Genomic DNA, 20074 nt, shown 5'->3' on the forward strand with positions numbered 1-20074 from the left:
TTTCTCCCCAGTTGCGTGCAATTTCCATTAACATAAGGAAGAACAATGTGCATAGCCTGAAAGAAACTAAAACTGTATGCAGGAGAAAAAAAACAGCAAACCCACAACAATAACAGCAACAAAAAACCTATCAAAGAAATCTGCGATTTGATTTTTATTTTAAAAGGCCCCAAACCATGATTACAGGTTTGCATTCTAGGCTACATCAACATGAATCTTGGTTCATTTCAAGCTCTCCCTAAGAGAACACCAAAATGTCTGAAAATCAGGTTTTCCTGCAATATGTTAACTTCCTTTATGCTTTTACTCTCATCAGCTGAAATATATACATGTGTATATATATATATATATCAGTGAGGAGCTTATAAAATGTCTGCGTTTGATGACTGCAGTGACTATAAAAGTAATGCAAGCAGCATAGACTGTCAAGACGTTGCACTTCATGGTCTTTGTATGCTTTTTTATAATGTGTGGTATGAAGGGTCTGCCACGTTTCACCATGGAAGGACTCCACTACAACCGGGTAAAATGATGTCTTAAAATAATCAGGAAAAGGAAAAAAATGGAACGTGTGCATTACTGGCTATGTGCACAATGTAATTAACATGCATATAAAATGCAAATCATGTTATTGAAAATAGTGACTATTAGCATAACAAGTGCTTATATATTTAGTGGCTAAAATTCTATGGATGAACAAAATTGACATAAGCATTGTGTGCAAGTAAGCTCTAGGGGAACACTGGAATCAGTGTAGTCAGTAAGAAGAACAGTAGCAAATATTCTTCAGCTGCTACAATGCTGTGAACTTATGGTTTTTCTTTGCATTTCTGAAAGAAGGTAGGAGCTGGAAGAAGTAAGTCTGGAAAAATGAAGCTCCATTTTTCAGTTCCTTTCATTCTGCTGAATGAAAGAGGCATGGTATTTGCAGCCCAATGAAGGATGCATGCTATGAAATACTTGCCTTCACATTCTCCAAGGGTAAGAGTCCTCTCATCTTAGAGACTTCCCAGAAAGCAGACAATTACACTATGCTGGTGCTGCCTGGAATTTTTTATGCTTTTAGTAAGTAAACATACGAAGCACAGAATACCTCAGGATTTTGTTAAAATTGCTTACGTTGGTAGTACTGTGCAGAAGAAAATAAAGACATGTGTACTACTGCAAAGGTACATATGCAATGCACAGGAATTGACATTTTTCAAGTCCCAGCTGAATGTGAGGTCAAGTCCCTTGCCATTCAAGACCACGCAAAACTTCACATGATCAAGAGTAGGGATTTCAGCCCCAAAAAGACTTAGCAGACAGAAAAGGCAAATTTGGAATAGGATTAATGAGTTGGAATAAGATTAATGATTACAGCACTGATAAGTTGTTAGGGAGATGGCATAAGGCAGAATTAGCATCTAATTCATCTAATGTTATCAATGTACTTCCTGTATCCAAACATGCATATATTTCTGTATCTAAAATGTTTTCCATATATAGCAAATAAATCACATGAAAAACAATCAAGTCGAAAATATATGTAACAAATGATTTGTAAGTACAGTCTATATAAAATGAAAAAAATCTTATCTTAAAACACAACCAACCAATGTAATGAAACAGAAGAATGAACAAAATGGCATGATTGCTCCCAACCCAGGGATGTGGTGAGAGGCTTTGGGATGGATATGCGACAGATGTTCATGCATGATTTACAGTTTGCTTTCTGAGCTTTCTAGCATAATGTTTTCGCCAACAAACAATACCGTATACATGAGAAGCTATACAAATGCATAATCTAGGTGCAAAAGTCTCTATAGCTACAACATGCCGAAAAAAAAAGGTTTGAATCAGAAGTTCTTTGCGTTTCTACTTGGTCCTGAAAGGATGCACTCAAGAACGTGCCATGTGTAGCACCTAAGGAGCTACACCTAACATAGTGCTGTACAAACAAGCAGGCCTCCAAGGAGCTACGAGATGGAAAACTCCTATAGGACTTCATTTACCCCAATCCCACATTGTCCCCTCCAAAAATACTAAAACTTTGATCAGCAGCAACCATTACCCATCTGAGGGCATCCACTGTAAAAGCACTGCTGTCAGCCACCTGCATCTTAGTCAAATCCAGCTCAGTTATGATCAATACAGTTGGCCCAGACTAATTGCTTTGGTTTCCTAATTAGATATATGTCAATATTTACAGCTGTTTATTGCTGCTGTGGCTGTTAAAAAGCTAATACATCCCACTAGAAAAGTGAAGTCATTTATCTTAATTAAAGAAGCAATATTAAATCAAGCTAATATCATTACAGCTTGATTTTTAGTGTTTGCAAGTCCTCTGTATTACTGAATGCATAAGCACTGGAACCACAAATACTTCAACAGAGCAATGGACAAAGAACAAACATGCAAACTCTCAGCTTCAACAAAAATTTGCTTTGCTTTGATAGTCCATCTGCATTTTTCTAATAAAACAAAGGGACCTGCTTGACTCACACAACATAAGGATGTTCCAAAGACCACGTGTGAGCTAGAAGACTTGCCTTTCACTCAGATTATCTTTTAAAATCTTTCCTCTATTTTAAACAGTTTCCCATGTGAATTGCTTTTGTCTTGCTCTTACTATGCTGCCTGTCAAATAGACTAACTTGCCATTTTCAAATTCACAATAGCCTACCAATGTAATATTGATCTGCAGATATTTCTCATCCCTGCCATTGTTTTCTTACGTCTGGTCAAGAAAACCATTGAGTTGGTTTTCCAACCATATTTATAAAATAAAAGATAACTGAAACCAGTGACCTACAAGACAGCAGCCCTAACTGGTGCATACTTTTAACCAAAAAGCCTTCCTAGCTCAGCATTCTGCGGCTTCATGAATGAGGAGCACACAGCTCTTCAGGATTCCGTATTTTTGCTCATTCAGACAAAGAAATGCTTAATTAAGCAGTATGAAAACTTGTACTTAGTCACTATCTCACAAACATGCTGCAGTCAGGACTTGCTCACATGAACTTCTGACCTTTCCTAAGCACTGATAAAACAATAGTTTTACTGGAGGATACTTATGGTCCTACAGTATTGCTGCCTGTGGTTCAGGTAGTCAACATATCAGCCTTAGGGGAGCGTGACTGAAGGAAATCTCACTCACGGGGTTGCTCTGAATAGAAGGCCAACGTGTTTGCAGCAATGCTGCGAACCTGAAAACTTGCTCAAAACGATTCACTTACACCGAAAGCTCTCTTCTCCTCGCAACCAATGTAAGCCTCAAAGTAACCCACATTCCCTGCACACGCTGGCTACACTGAGTGAACTTGAGCGAGTGGCATGTCCACAAAATGATTAAATCATTTAGTTTCTCTCCTGATGAGCAAATCCTTTTCAGTGCACTAGATACTACGATAAGTATAAAGCATGCAGAATGAGCTGCCATGGGATGTGAGAATACCAATGGCAATAACAACCAAATATTGATGTGGTGAGCTATTGCATTTAACAGCTATTTTCTTTTGAAACTGAGATACTAATTCCAAACATCTGTGTTTTATAGGGAAGAGATTATCTGATACCCAATACTGCTATCTGATACCCGAAAAATTAATCTGATAAGAACTTGTAAATTATATTCTTACCGTTTCTTAACAGGTAAATATTTCTACTAGGTGCCTTATGAAATACATTAAATATTTAGTCTGGAATGCCAGATAACTACTCTTCTATTTTCCCAAGATACTGTGGGTTGCTTTCTTTATTTCTTTGTAAGTAATAAGCTGAACACAGAGCACCAGGAAAAGCAGTGTAGCTACAGGTACAGAAAGTATAGCTACACTATTATGAAGCATGGTGGTAGGTGGGCAGTTGGATGATCTCAGAGACTTGGGGGCAAGAAAAGAAAGCATATCTGGAATCACGCTTCAAATAAAGTTCACTGAAGTCCAGCCTCCTAATGAGTCAGAAATGCTATGGGCAGAAGATGCCCAGAATCAATCTAACACAAGCATGGCTATGATTCCAATGTGTTCAAACCTTCTGTAAGGGCTAACTTTGCTCTGGAAAACTTTGCGCCCACACAGCACCAGGTGTTACCTGCCCTCCCACACCTGGCACAAAAGCACTATAAATCCACCAACCAAAGGCACAGTGATGTTCCTGATTCGGCTCTATGCAACTTATAACACTCAGCATGGGTCACACAAGTATGCACCAAGTAATTATCCAACACTAGGTTAATTACCGTCATGCAACACTGCATTATCAGGCATTCACATACACTTTTGTTTCATTTATTTCCATTATAATCAGGTGCCACGACAGATGTCACTGCCAGAGGTGACGCTGATCCTGGGCTCCTCCAACAAACACTTCTGATGCGTGGTTAACTTCCCTGGCACCCAGCTCAGCACGCCATTATTCACTGCATTATCTACTCACATTCTATAATTTTGCAATATTCATTAAAATGATGCCTCACTTTGCAAATGAAAATGCAAAGGAAAAAAACGTAACACGCACATTACTGGCTATGTGCACAACGTAATTAACATGCATATAATCTGTATGCAAATCATGTTATTGGAAATAGTGACTATTAGCATAACAAGTGCTTATTATTTATTGAGATGCAACTCAAGCAGGCATCCTGCTGGGGTCTAACATCTTTCCTTTAAACAGCACCATCTCTTTTTTCCTTCGTTCACTCATTCTTCTCTCCTCTTGATGATTAATAGCACAGAAAAACAGGGAGACTCCCTTCTGTGCCTTTGTTTAAAGTAGGAAATCTTGTGTGTTTAATTGCCCTCAAGCATCTGATCGAGTTCAAAGCTCAGTGGCGTCTCTCTTACCGTGCTGCATCCCCCCACCATCACCACTGATGCTGTTTCCTCGCTCCACTCCCTGGCCTGCAAAAATCCTGAGGCTTCAGGATCTCAGCAAGGCTGTATAACCTTTCATTGCATTTCTGCAAGAGCGAAAATTGCAAAACCGTTTCTTGCCCATTAATTCCTTCCCGAGCCCCAGCCCTCCTGGGCTTTGTGCAGCGTGTTCGTTCTCTCTGAGGCTACACCCTCTGCTTCAGAGATGGCTCTGTTACAGTGATGAAATAATTATCGGGGGGGATGATTTCAATTTTTTGTTGGTTTGCCAAAAGCGAGATGCTTGACCTGAAGTTTTCCAAGCTCCATGCCAACCTGGGGATGGACTCTGGTCTCAGTAAAAGCAGCGCAACCGCTTCTGAGTAGCATTTTGCTTTCTTTCCTTTGACGCAGTAGCTGAACTGCATAATTGTTTTAAAGACTGGGTCTTTTTGAAGAAATATCATCAAATATTCCGTTGGGTTATAAAAAATGCAAGTCTTCAAAAAGTGAGGTGATTCCCTTGGAGCCTTTGCTAATTTTCGTAGTTAAATCATCCAGGGGGAAGTGGGAGTTCAAGGACTTCAACCTTAATTCTTTCCATCCCACCTCTGTGATCTGATAGCTCTGCAACAGCCAAGAGTCCAATTAACACCTTTCAGTATCTTGTGCGGAAACGATTTCATTTCCAGGAAATAATTAGGCAGCAGAGACAGAGATAATTAAATACTGTTGGAGAAATGACTCAAATATAGGAGACCGAAACTGAGACTCTTGCTGAAGTCAGACACAGCAAAACCCCAACATGAGTTTTTGCTTTAGAACATCTACCAGTGCACAACTACTCTGTAACAACTGTCTGTGGAAGGGGAGAGAAAAAAAAATAAAGGGGGAGAGAGGGGAAAAAAAAAGGGGGGGGGATAAAATTTAAAAACCTCCTTATTTTGTTTCACCCCAAAATTTTAACTCAAAAATAATTTTATATCAGCCTCTCATCTCTCTGCCCCATTTAAACACTAGCAGAGCGTGGCTGAGCTGTAAAATGGTGTTTCATATTGCTTTCAGAGACTTAACATAAACTAATACTGATAAAGACTGCTCTGTTTTAGAAGAAGCGGTCATCGGATAGCTTTACTCTGCATTTTTCTCATGTCTCTTGAATCTGCTGTTTTACTATAACTACAGCTCACTACTAGACAGGCAAATGTCTCATGAAAATTCTGCTTTCTTCCCACAGAGCTGCGCTTAACCAAGTTATGAGTCAACTTGTGCTCTACTTTTATGAGTATAACTGCACCAACATGAATCACAATCTCCTTCATGAAAACGGTGTTAAAACGTGACAGTAAAATCAGAAACAGGTATCATTAAATAAGAGGAGAATGCATACAAATTGGGAAGTTGCTTTAAGATTCTCAATCTTTGTTTTGCATGGACATTTACGACTAGATACGTATAAACACAGATTTCTTGCTACAACCTAATCCATATCAGGATTCCTGTGGATCACAAATGCTCTCAAAGCACAAATAATTGGGTGCATTCTCTACAGAATTTATACAGTCTGAAAATACAGACTAAGTATGGTGTAAGGCTTTGGGTGAACTTTGGGTGGCAACAGATGCTGCTATCTCCTCCTACAGGCTCATGTTACTGTTTTTTTCCTTCACCTTTTCCTTCTCCCCTCTTTCCATGGACAGACATAGTTGTCTAGCATTTCTAGCTATTTAATGATAATATTCTACTCACTCTTTGTGCACACAAAACACTTTTAGTTTTCCAAGTGAAACATTTTGCTACAGTCATCCGTGAAAAACGAAATGAAACCTTTGCATTAAAATGCTAACGAAACAAAACTATGTCTGAGATAGTATCAAATAACATCAGTAGTCTCAAAGAGATGTTTAAGGCATTGAGTCATGTTCTGAAGAATATTTCTAGTTGCAACTTTCATAGCAGGAATAAATCAATCTTGACAGTGAACATGAAAGCAGGAATAAAACCTTTTTGAACACTCAAGGTGGTTTGCTCATTTCCCCCAAACCAAAACGAATGGATTAGTTGATATATATGAAAATGAACTTCAACTAACAACATAATCAGAGAAGATTAAAGGCTAAAATTAGATAAGAAAGACAAAAATGTTACTTGGGGCTGATGGCAGCACATGGCAACTGCAGTAGCTGCTGAGCTGAGCATTTGTCAGTTAAGTAACAAAAAATATAAATGTAGTTAAGAAGAGCTGAACTCAGCCCTTGGACTTTGCTCAGGCAGTAATCAGGCCCCTCATTTTTAGCACTGATCCTCTGGCTACTTATTGACCAAATATACCTGGATGTACATAAACACAGCCTCTAGCGATGCGGTACAGATAGAGGCTTTGTGCATTAACTCTGCACTGTTCTGCACTTGCATCAAATTACTTAGTTTCAAATTGCAGCAACTGGTGCTAACAAAATTAGATGTTTTATTTTTAATGTGAATGGCAAATAATAGTAATAATAATAAAAACTGATTACATATATTCTTATAATACAGTGCAATGTAGCTCAAAGTGTTTCTAGTACAGAGCGTGCATTTATTTATCCTGGCCAAATCTACATCTACTGTATATAGCTAAGCAACACGGGACTATCATGTGAAAGACTTAATGCCTGTTTACAAAATAACAGGGAGTCTTTAAACTTCATGTAGCTGCATTAACACTGTGCTGCCTAAGCTGCAGGATGCCAGGTCTCAGCTCAGAGAGAGCAGGAGCGAAGTGATTACTTGTTCTGTAGAGCCTCAACGTCACTGTGAATCCTATTAGCTGTCATAAAAAGGTCAGAAAGTCACTTACTCCTGGAACATCTCTAAACCACGAGGAAGCTGAGGAATGGAGAAGAGCAGAGTAGGACTCAAAGATAAGAAGGGTACTGTCCTGCAATACGGAATAGTTTGCTGGCCACCAAGGAGCTTACTGAGACATCAAGGAGTAACCCAGCAGTGCCCAGAATCTCAAGAGAGCAAAAATAAAATGATGCACTGTTGCCCCTTCCTCCTCACTGCTGGATACAGAAATGCAGGGAAGTTACTCCCCAGAGCTGGAAAGTCAATCCAGTGGGATGGACATTCCCACATCATGGTCCATACTTCTACGTACGTACACTTGTGAGCCATCCAGCTTCCAGGAGTCACTCTGTGTCAGTGAAACAGCAAGTGCTGTGTAGAGACATATATGAATGTTGAGACATGTCCATCCTTACAAAAAGACAGTTGTAATAAGTAAATGAGGTTTGTGTGAGGAGGGAAGAGCATGCACCTCTTTCTGAAGCACCATGGAAATAGGGAGCAAGCCTTCATTTTAACAGAACTCATCTTCTGCTTTACTGATGCTAAGTCAGGGATTTTTGCATTTCTCTTGACAGCAGTAAGTCCAAAGGTATCCCCACATTCCTTCATTTGTCATACAGGACAGCTGAAGGATATACCTACTTACGAAATATGCAACGTTTTGAACTCAAAGCTGCGGATACCTTACAGCTGTTCCTGCTGTGCTGCAGATGTGGATATGCATGGGATATACACCCAACTTTAAACATTTTAGCTAGCTAGTCGAATTGGATGCCTTATTTCCCTGTATAAGCAATGATCCTTCGGTACACCTGGATATCATGAGGAGGCTTCCTGGGAAGGAGATCATTGCAGGCTTCTCACTCATTTTCCAGAGGGTGATTTCAGCGGTCTCAATGAGTTTCCACACCAGTCTAATACTTGGGATTCCTCTTTCCGAGTCTGACAGCTGTCTGCTACTAGTTTTTATCTTTTCAATCTCCAAATCCCAAACTCAGAGGTTACTGCTGTAGGTCATTTGTGATACTATGTTGACACTCTTGCCATTCGACATAGAAAACCAAATAACAAAGTCTGCGCTATGTCAGCAAGCATTTCACATTCTTCGGTTTGTCATGCAAAGCACAAAGGCTTGTGATACAGTTCAAAACGGTCTTTGTATCTACAATCTTGTTTACCCTTGGAATACAAGCTTAATTTTCCACATGCCTGAAGTATTTTAAAAGCCACTTTATACAACAGAAAAGACAGTGTTGATCTCCAGCAGTGGAAGAAGCAATATCAAGGGGTTCAGTAGAGGCTCTAAATCAGCAGTTATGTCAACTTAGTAGTCAAACACTTAAGAGTGGGTGCAGATGGAAAGAAAAGTCACCTTAGGAAGAAATCTAATTCCAGTGGTGTAGTCCCTTTGGTGGTGTAGTTTCCTTTGAGTTTCTACCTAGTGGTACCTGCAACTCTCTATTAGCTTTGTAGTGAACTTCAGTTCCTGACTTTTAACAGCATTTTAACTAGCTACCAAAGCAGAGATGGAAATAGCTCCTAAAGGAATGTGGAATCAGAATCACAGTAACTAAAGCAGGGGGCATGACACGAGGAAAAGAAATTAAAAGAAGAAAGGCAACACCAAAAGATTTTACCTGCGTGCCTTTAGTATTTATATCAAAGCAAAAGAAAAAAAAAAAAAAAGAAAAAAACAGAAAATGGGCTTTAAAACTATAATGTCAGTGACAACTCTGGAGGGAACGGCATGTAGGTAAAGGGTAACTTCTTTGTTTCTGGTTTTGGATTTTTTTGCATAGATTGGTAGAACTGTACCTCCTCATTAATGGAAGGAAGTTCTTGAAGAATGTCAACAACCATTTGCAGCTGTTTTGTTAGCCTGCAAGGCTACTAAAAAGACGGGAAGAAGATAATTCTTGGCTTACCTTACTGGCTCAGGGTAACAGATAGGTCCTAAATAAAGTAAATAAAATAAAAGCTTCTTTTGGCCATGGATACATAGAAAAAGGAAACTCCAGTAGGAAAACTAATTACATTTTTATAAGAAGTCAGTTAAATAGGCAAACAATCCCCTTCCACCCCCAATATATATCATATATCGATATATATCCCATGTATCCATCATGTATATCAATCTTATATCACTATTACCACTTGATGTGATAATCTAGAGCCTGGATAGAAATTTTTAAATAAATACAATCTCTGCTGAAAAGAAAATCACCCTCCTTACCTCATCCCCTCCTCACTCAAAACACTTTGTACATTTCGGGCAGCCCCAACTCACAGTGAAAAGCAAACTCATTGCAGATCATCGTTTAGTAAGAAAAATCAGACCATCCTAAGTATATCCTTCTCAGAAAGCAATATACTTCATCCAACTAGATGTGCTCCAGAAAGTATGTGGGTGATTTAAAAAAAAAAAAAAGTACTACTTGCCCACTGAATGCTTTCACATGCAAGCCACAAAGCTGAAAAGAACCTCAGTGCCCAAGGGAGGGCAATTCTCACAAAGCCACTTCATCTCTGACCTCCTCCTTTTCATCTTCAAGGGAATTCCACAAACCATCTTCAAAGAATTAACCAGAGCATCCAAATAACGATTCCAGTGGATATTAAAAACCACAGATTAAATAATGGGACAGACTTTACAGCCAGTTATAGTTTGTTCCCTCTCCCCAGCCAACCCCTCTGTATCACACAAGTTATAAATCGTCCATATCTCTCTACTGCACATCACATAAACCTCCTATCGTGCCTTTCCTTGATAAACCATCCTCTGCTTCACAGGTATTGTCTGCCTTTACAACTCACTCTAAACTACTTATAAATCTGGATATATTTAGAGCAACTGTTTGTAACCTGTACTTAGCAATGAAACTTCTTGCATCTATTTGAAACCAGAAGAAATGTTTATGCACACAATAGTTTGCTATCCTTAGCCCACTGAAACCCATCTGCCAAATGATCTCAACTCCCTTGACTAACTCTGTCTTGTTTGAATGCTTTTTTTCCTTCTGGTACTGTTAATGTCAGCCCTCAGGTACAGCTACTGTACCACTGCTTCACCTACTCTTTGTTGCTTACCTTTGCAATTACTTTATGTAACCTAAAACCACTTTGGACTACTGCTTGTTAAAAGACTCCTTGGAAAATAAAAGTATTTGGCATTGTGATTCTAATCTGCAGGTTCCAAAGCCATAAACTTCAAAGAATCTTTGCAATGTGAATTTCCCCGTTTGTTTGAATGAGTTCTCAAGATAAATGTGGGACCTTACAAAGACAGTGAGATAGGTATATATAGGTACCAAGGTACAGCTTGAATATTTAGAAGCAGTGCTAGTTTTCCTAACTTGCAGTTAAAATCCAAACAGGTGGTCATGCAGAGAGACCTGTTATGTGTGTATTTAACCCGTGACTTTGCTATTAAGCAAGTATACCTGGACATGTATTTACAAACTTCAGTGACTCACAGCACACATACAGTAACAGTGAATGATGAGTCATTGCGCACTTATTTTTTCATGTCTCTTAACTTGAAAGAAACCTTGCAGATTTTTAAATTATCTTCTAGAAAACCATGCTGATTTAGTATATAAGATCTTCCAATAAGGGGATCCTGCTGCCTACCAAGAAAAAATGGGAAAAGCAGAGTTTGTAAACCACATGTATCATACAAACTGTATGCAAATACAATCATCAGAGCTTTTTTGAGGTGAAGGAACTGTAAAATCTTCCTGGTACACTAGTAATAGCTTGGCAGCATATCTGCTGACTGAGATCTCCTGACGTCTCTGTAGATGGGATACAAGAACCCTCTCTACTGACAGAAAGGAGATTCTCCCTCCATGAATCTCTTCATACGAACCATCAGATGAAGTTCCCTGTAAAGGCTATTTGCTGTGGAACTCCACATACACTTATGTCAACTCTCCTAAGGGAATATGGCAAGATCAGGAGATGCTGTGGGGGAAGATGATGGGAATTCCACTGCCATTACAATGCCAGAATATCTATTTCTACATATTTTTACCAGAGTTATGCTTGTCTGAAGCTTAAAATATAATCCACTCGTGTTTTAACATTCTAGGACAAAGGCTTTCCAGTCTGAGCGGCTAGTCCAGACACACATCCTCTGTTTTTCCTCTTACGCATTGTGATACCGATGCTCGAGCAGCAAAACTAAAGTAAAGATGAGATGGGCAGTAAAGGGATAATACTGCTAATGGATATTCTCTGAGCAGAGGACTTAACCCCTTGTCTGCAAAGACAGGAATTGTAGACATCCTCATTTAGCTTTAACTGCATTGCCTCAATTAAGGGGACAAACTGAAAATACACACGCAATAACTAAAGGTGTCTTGTCCTAGCAAAAAACTGCATGACAAATCACAGAATCACAGAATGGCCAGGGTAGGAAGGGACCTCAAGGATCATGAATCTCCAACCTCCCTGCCACACGCAGGGCCACCAACCTCCCCATTTAATTCTAGACCAGGCTGCCCAGGACCCCATCCAACCTGGCCTTGAACACCACCAGGGACAGGGCATCCACAGCCTAACAAAGAGCACCTAAACAAAATTGTACGTTGTTACACTTTCCTATTTTACTACTGCCTACAATAAAGATAATTTGATGCAGCTTCTTACATGACACCTACCAGCACAGTGCCTGTAGTTTACTGCTTTCAGTGAAATTTGATGCCTCCCAAAACCAGTGACATCTCCTCCGTTTCCACTTTCCTCCGTGTTTCAGAACAGAACAATATTGTCCCCAGCTTGATGACATGCCTTTGCTTGCTTTTCAACTCTTCTGAAGTGTAATCCCAGTTGCCAAGGTAGTCCAACTATCTCCTTCCTTCCCTGAGCACTAACCCCTCTTTTAAGCCATCTTGTACTTTTAATAGGATTCAAAATATTAACTAACTAATAGTGAATTTAAACATACTGAGGTCTAGAATTTTTCCTCCATGAAAATGCAAAGCATCGGCTATTTCCTGAGTCAAGAGATACAAAAATATCCGTAACCTGTTTTTACACAAAGTAAAACCACAACAAAGTATTACTCTTTAGATATTAGGAAAGCCTGATTCTTACCTTTCGTAGAAATTGCTGTAAATTATAGCATATGTAAAATGTTGCATTCAGTAACATTTCTAATCATAGTATGGTAGGAGTATTTGCGTTCTGCATGGAATGCCCTCTGGCTATCTGCTCTGTTACTGTTTCGCTCTCAGTTTTTCTGTCCCATTCACATTCTCCATTCTCACCTGGATTATCCAAGAATCTTGCCGTGAGCAGGAAATGCTGCTGACCACCTGGAGCTGGTTTCAGCCACAAGTTGGCAATTAAACTGATTTTGTTCTCGTTTGAACTGCAGAATCTTCAGTGTGACAACGCTGTCATTAAGGACACCGTGAGATAGAAACACTCTGGAAGTGCAGTTCAATCTTATCCACGTTCAACAGCTGACCCGTGTTTTACCTACTGTCCACACATGTTGGAGCTGTTCAAAGTACAAAGACCATGTAATGTGATATCTCCTTACAATGAGATGGGGCTTTAAAAACGACAAACTGGGAAGACCTTTTTTTCCCTTATCCTCCTATGCAAAGGTTCAAATTCACAGAGCTTCAAATTAAACTACAGAACTGAAACAATCCATGCAAATCACACTTGGAAGTTGTTATTTATAGACTCCATCACCGAGACTTAAAAAAAAATAAAAATCATACTGACTTTTCCTTAATTACAGCATTAAAGTTACTCCTGACAAGCTCATATCCGTTAATAGAGCCTCACAACCTATTTACCAAAATGTGATAAGTCAGCACAGGTCTCAATTACCTTATCTAATTAAGAAGTTATATAAGAAAGTAATTACAGAAAGATTTACTCAAAACTAAGTGTCAAATTTCTTCCCTCTTATCTGTGTGCACTCATAAATGCAAGTTGCATAGATGAACTTCAAGACAGAATTAGATCTCAGATCAAGCAACCGTGCCTGGCAACATGAACTAAACTTCAGCTGCCAGATGGTACACACCACATCTATATACATACAAGGCAAAACCATAGGTGGCTAATTTACAGCCTTAAAAAAAGATTAAAAATAAAATAAAATCACAAGCAAATAAAAAGGCATCCTTAATGCCTTTTTTCATTAAAAATGCCTTTGTTCCATGCAAACGCAAATTGTCTCAAAGTGAATAAGTAAGCTCAGCTGTGTTGTGCAATGATTCCATTAACCTTGCAATCAAGCGTTAAATTAAATTGCCTCATTTAGATTTCCCTGCTGCAGGGGAAAATATACCTTCTAAGGTCTGTGCTTTACATTACCAGAGCCAAAGAGCGAGAGCTTCACCACTAGACTTCTACAATTAATAACATCAGAAACAAAACAAACAGGCAACCTGCAAAAGTTCCTCTGATAACTTTTTAATGATTAACCTTATATTTAAAGGTTCATGGCCTTTCACGCCCATTCTCCCATGCAATCAATCAAAATCTGCTTTGAACGAGCTACATTTCATCTTCATGTTTCTACAGACACTGGTAAAGCACCTCCGAACTCCTGCTTCCCTCTCCACAGAATCAAGAAAGCAATGCACTACCACACCAGTTTTATTAAAGCCCTATTCCTTAGGCCAGTTTTCACCCTGTAAAACTGCAGATAAAACCAAGATATTCTTTTCCTGTTGCTTAAATTGCAAATTATGGTCACTCAGCAACCAAAGGGGAGCCATTTTTTAATTGCTGAGCTATTGTGAGGAAATGCTGATCTTCTACGTAAGATGAATAAGCCTGCATTCCAAAATGAAAAGACTGTCAAAGCAACACATACTAACATCACCAAATCTTGCACTAGGCTAATTCCTCTGTGATCTCCTGTTGCAGCTAACTTGCCCATCACACACAGTCCTCACTGTGTGTCAGCCCCCGCCCCAGTATGAGCTGAATGAATAATTTTTAATGTGGAGATAGCTGACATTAACTAGGGATTGCATTTTAGTGTGTCACAATCCCATTTTAAGTGGACAACATTTAAGCACAAAAACAACGCCTCTTGTAGAACACATGTAATTGGTCCTTGTGTGGTGGCATCTTCAGGAAAGGAGACAATTAAATAAAATGTGAGAACAGCTTATATACCAAGCAAGCACAGGAACTATCAGGGGAGGACTACCTCTTCAGAAAGATCACTATTACTTAAGCAGTAATACAGTTTACATTAGACTAATCCTGTATTATAAACATACAGCTTTGGTTAATATGGCAAAGCCACAGCAGCAAAGCATGATACTTGGTTTGTCTTCAGTTATAGCACTAGGTGGCAATGCCTTCACCCACAGGCAGCCAGCAGTAGTGCTCTCGGCTGAATATGGGTTTTAGGTTGTAAATTTCAGAAACAGGTATGAGCTCCTGAGAAATCTAGGCATACTTTCCAACTGGAAGTGTATGCTAACTTAATAATCAAAACCGAGCTGAGATTCTCTGAGAGGCTTTCATTCTTTTATTGAAAGCCAAAACAATACAGCATGGCTTTCCTTGAAAGCAAGACAAGCTTCTCCATCATCATCTGTCCCTGGTATTACACCTTACTGCATGCATCTCTATCAAGAGAGTACCAGTTGTGTCCAACTCATCAACTACAGCTACACCCCAGAAAGATAGACAACAAAAGCAAACAAAACTTATGGTTTGAAAATTGGTTCAAATCTGTAACTCAAATCTTAGGGTCAGATCATAGAAGGAAAAGGATACAGTTCACTTACTGCATCAACAGTAACACTCATCAGGTTTTGTGTTTGAAAGAAAAAGCAGCAGCTACAGGCCAATCCATTAAAAGCAGAAGTATTTAACTCATTTATCTCAACTCCAACAGAATACAGGGCTCATTACTGTCCATCTACCTGCTTCTTTATGGATCACAGTACTGTTAATTATGGATTTTTAACCTCCGTCCTAATTGTTGATCTTTGGCCTTGACCTTTCACGTGGAGTCACCGGACTTAAAAGAATCATTGGAAGTGAAAAGAGAATTAGGCCTTTTTTCTTTCAAAAGCTATTAAAATCAAGTTTCACATTTTCCTGTGTTACATCATGCACACAGAAAAACAGGTGAGAATACAAGCGAGAAACCGGAAGACAAAGCTGGTATTCATCCCGAGCCTTCTATGAATGCGTAACCTAACATACTTTGCAGAAGTCACAGCCATGTATTCAGTACCTGAATTCCCAAAGCTGTAGAATGTTCCAGTATGCACTGGATACAACTTGAACTAAATGCACAACTGTATCCCAGCATTTGCTGGGTGAGAGCTTACCTGTCAGCATCTCCAAGTCCCAGGGACGTGTTGCGCTGCATGGTCTCCCGCACTGCAGCCATGCCATCAGGCAGCCGGTTTAGCCTTCGCGTGTAGAGGCCCAAGCCACCATCTGTCATATACCTTAGAAACAACAAAACATCACTTTCAGTAAACCCATCAAATGTTCAGATACTAATGCACTGTGTTAACCTTCAGCGTGTTTGTAACTGCAGAACGCATTTCCCATGCTCTCGCGTTGAGAATATTTCCCAAAACACAAAGCAAGGAAAAGTTTATTCTTGATAATACTGGAGACCTTTTGCCCCTCTCTCATCATTCTCTACTCCATCTTGCAACCTTTCACATTAATAAGAACTGGACTTCAGCATAACTGTGACCTACTCTGGGGAGCCTGCTTCAGCAGGAAGATTACACTGGATGATCTCCAGAGGCCCCTTCCAACCCTCACGATTCCGTCAGACAAAGGAATAATACTTACCCTTCATTATTGCTGTCTCGATGGAAATCATTCAATAGTTGAGAATGATACAATCACTTATCCCCTCCTACCACAAAAAGCACAGTTTATCCCATGCTGAACTATGTTGTGTGGACATCACAGGGGAATTCTCAAACCTTTCACAATTTAACTGCAAAAATCACAGTGAATTCACCCTAGGTTTTTTCAATGGTGCATGAACAATTAATAACCCAAGATTTACAGAGAGAACTCAAAGATGCAATGTGAAACAAAACCTTGTTTCAATCTTGTTCCAGCTCCTGTACTGTTTTCTGCCTGTAACTATGACTTAGAGACATTTGCCTTTTAGAAGTGCTATTATTTTTAGGTATTAGGAAATGCCAGGTATGGATATGATATTTCACCAATTGCTAAGATAACACATTTCTTACTACCTTGGGAGTGAAAAGACAGCAGCTCACTGAATTATATTCCGATACACTAGACATCTTCCCCTGTTAAAAGGACATGTAGTTTTTCCCTTACAGCAAGGCAGCCTCATTCACAGCAAGAAAGGAAAGACACTCCTAGCTTCAGTTAGTAATGCCTCTATCAGGGAGAGTGGAAAAGCAGTTTGTGCCTCTGCATTTTTTCTACTGCTTTCCTCAAAGACGTTGCTGCAACAGATGTAGTTTACCAAAGTCAAATTCAATTACTGCATTTAGAAAACTGGGACAGTAAAAAGTCAACAAAGCTCATGCAGTCTGCTGCTCAGCATTTGAGTTAGATTTATGAATCTCTACGGTGCCTGCCTTGGAACAACGGAGGAGTCCCTCTGGGGAGTTTAACAAAGAGATTGCTAAGCTGGTAAAGCCAGACCCCAGACTATTCCCCGTTCAGCAAATCTGCGGGTACGAGGTTGTCGGAGCTCACAAACAACGACTCTAAAAAGAGGGGAGCAGCTCTGCTGCAGCAAGTGTGGAATTTGCCTCAGGTCTTTGCATTCTAACATTTGCGTGACGTAGCTGATAAATACTTTATCGTGGAAAAACTTTTTTTTCCCCTTAACCTACTAAAGTAAAAGGGAAAGAAAAGCAGAGCTTAAGACCACATTGCTGTACAAAGACATAAACAGCATTTTGCAAAAACAGCCAATGTACACACGTTAATTGGTTTACTGCAGGTACTTGCCTGCACATGAAACCTGCTCCTGCGTGAACACCCACTGCACACGTACTGCAAAGAGCAGCTCTCAGCTTTATTGTCAGGCTTCACCTCCCCCTGACATAACTAGACCTTCGATGAAAGACTGCAATGGATTGTTCTCCATGGTTATTACCAGAATCAGTTCAATGAAACAAGTTACTCTCAGGAGTTGTTAGTCATGCTGAAATCAATGGAAAGCTACTAATATCAACACATTTCACATTCTGCGGAGAAGCTCAGCAAGCTGATAGATCAGAGTAACTGCAGAGTGGCATCAAAGTGGAAAACAGCAGATTTATTCAACGTCTTTGTCATGAGGTTTCACAAACCAAGACACCTTACAAGAGCACGGACAGACAATGCCTTTTACCCACTGTTCCGACGAGTTTCTTACACGTCAGGACAACACAAGATGTACACAGTTTTGTATTTTGAAACAGGCTTGTGTAATCATGGATTGAAAGCTTTATATCTTATTTTTACTACATGCAATGTTCTCCACCCAGGAATGCTTAATTTCAGAAAAGACTTCAGAAGGAATAATGCTTAAAGTCCTGCATGAAACATGGAGGCCAAAGAACACGGGGAGGTACTGCCTTGTGGCAGAGAAACATGCACTGACATTAAAGCAATTTTAAAATAAAGTAAGTTTGCTACTACTCATAGGTAATGCAGGAGAAGAGAGCAAAAAAGCTACTGGTGCCAAAAACCTCCAGCCATTGCTTTCTTCTCCTTCTTCCCCATCCCTCCAAACCTCTTGGCTCTCAGAGGCCATCTTCCTTTTATGAATACACTGTTGTTATCACTGCTCATTTTTGCCTTATGACAAAGGAGAATATAATTAATATGTTTCTGAAGACAATCTTACAAAGTTTTCCTCAGAGAAGAATAAAACCAGGAAATTCACCTTATGTGTATAATTCTAACAGTTCTCAATGATATCTGAATCATCATACATCTCTATACTAACCTCTAAACCAAACCTACTTATTCTGATTAAAGACAAAAAAGAAAACTTTAATCCCCATCTTTAATCCCCCTCTTTCTTCCGCCTGCAGAAGCAGTCAGCACTAGGGTTGTGTGAGAATAAATCTCTGACAAGATCACTGGGAGTGTACCTGAATTTCCAATTTCACGTGCCTGTCAACTCCTCTAACAACTCCTTAAGCGTTCCCCTGAGTACAAGCATTTTCCTTGAAACAGCTTTGCCTCCTACACAGTGATCCACTGCAGTCAAACAATTGTATTAGGGCAATTATCAATTAGGTTTAATTTCTTTGGCTTTTCTTATTAAAAGCACAACAAATATCTACTTATTAAAAGCATTGCATTCAGCCTTGCTGAATTCACAAATCACAGCAACTCTGCAAGCAGTTCAAGTTCAGTGTAAAAACAAGCACTTCAAAATACTTCCTACCTACTCCCAAAAACGAACAGTGGGAAAAAGTGTAGCATCTGGACTCAGTGACTTTCTGAATCAAATTAATAGCTCAGATCTTCTAGAGATGGTACCAACAGGTAGTGGAGACTGGCTGTCAACACTAGAGTAGCATATACTCAAATTTGATGAATGAACACTGAATGAGACAAAGATGACATTGGTTACATGGATTTTCTAGTCTTTCAGAAATGAATACTCACTACTCATCTCTATAGTTTTACTCTTCATCTTCAAGGAAATAAATTTAACCACACCTCTTTCTTTCACTAGGAAAAGACTCAGGTTAAACAAGAGCAGTATTATGCATTCCAGCACAACTGGAGTTCACATCACACTTTCTAGGTGACACTTCAAGAAAATGGCTTCCTGCCCTGTATTACAAGTATAAAATAATTTGCTTTGGAGTTCCCTGGACAATCTGGATTTGTAAACTTCTCTTTTCATTAGCCAAATACATCCTTTCTGTGCCTCTGAAATTTTGAATGCTGTTCTAAGTCCTTCCAAGAGCAATATTGTGAGGTTATTTCCAATGCCAAAGTGATTCATTTCCCACTCCTGAAAGGTATTTACAGGGAACAAGAACAGGTTACACAAGGGATCCGTAAAATTTAGTGGTCTTAGTCGCCTGGTTTCTGCTCACACTCTGTACTTGCTCAGGTATATCTAGACAGCCAACAGTACACTCACTTTCATAGTCCTTTCATGGTCTGGAAACTTGTACCACTTCGTATATATTCATTTCACTCTTTAACATATGAATATGAACTTCCCAATTTTGCAAACAGCTTGCGATGGGACAGGCACTCTTTACTTAAGAATTAATACTGAAGTCATTTCTCCCCTACCCCAAGTCCTTCCATTCATTGTTCCTTACTGGCACTCTCCACTAAATGCCCATCACGATCTGTTCTTTGTCTTTCTAGCCAAAGCCTGTCTGTAAGTCTGGTTTAAATCCCACTTTGGAACCCTGTGAATTTCAGCATAGTCA

The 20074-nt window shown here is 39.5% G+C and overlaps 1 protein-coding gene across 3 annotated transcripts in view; it reads right to left on the minus strand.

The window, feature by feature from the left end:
* NAV2 (neuron navigator 2) overlaps positions 1 to 20074 on the minus strand; it is a 311161-nt gene that overhangs the window by 66510 nt on the left and 224577 nt on the right. For all 3 annotated transcript variants that reach the window (XM_048948752.1, XM_048948751.1, XM_048948750.1), the window contains one exon: positions 15998 to 16120. In XM_048948752.1, the coding sequence (XP_048804709.1) occupies positions 15998 to 16120 (123 nt within the window). The remainder of the gene's footprint in view (positions 1 to 15997; positions 16121 to 20074) is intronic.

This window comes from Lagopus muta, chromosome 6 (assembly GCF_023343835.1).
Source record: "Lagopus muta isolate bLagMut1 chromosome 6, bLagMut1 primary, whole genome shotgun sequence".
Classification (NCBI taxonomy): domain Eukaryota; kingdom Metazoa; phylum Chordata; class Aves; order Galliformes; family Phasianidae; genus Lagopus; species Lagopus muta.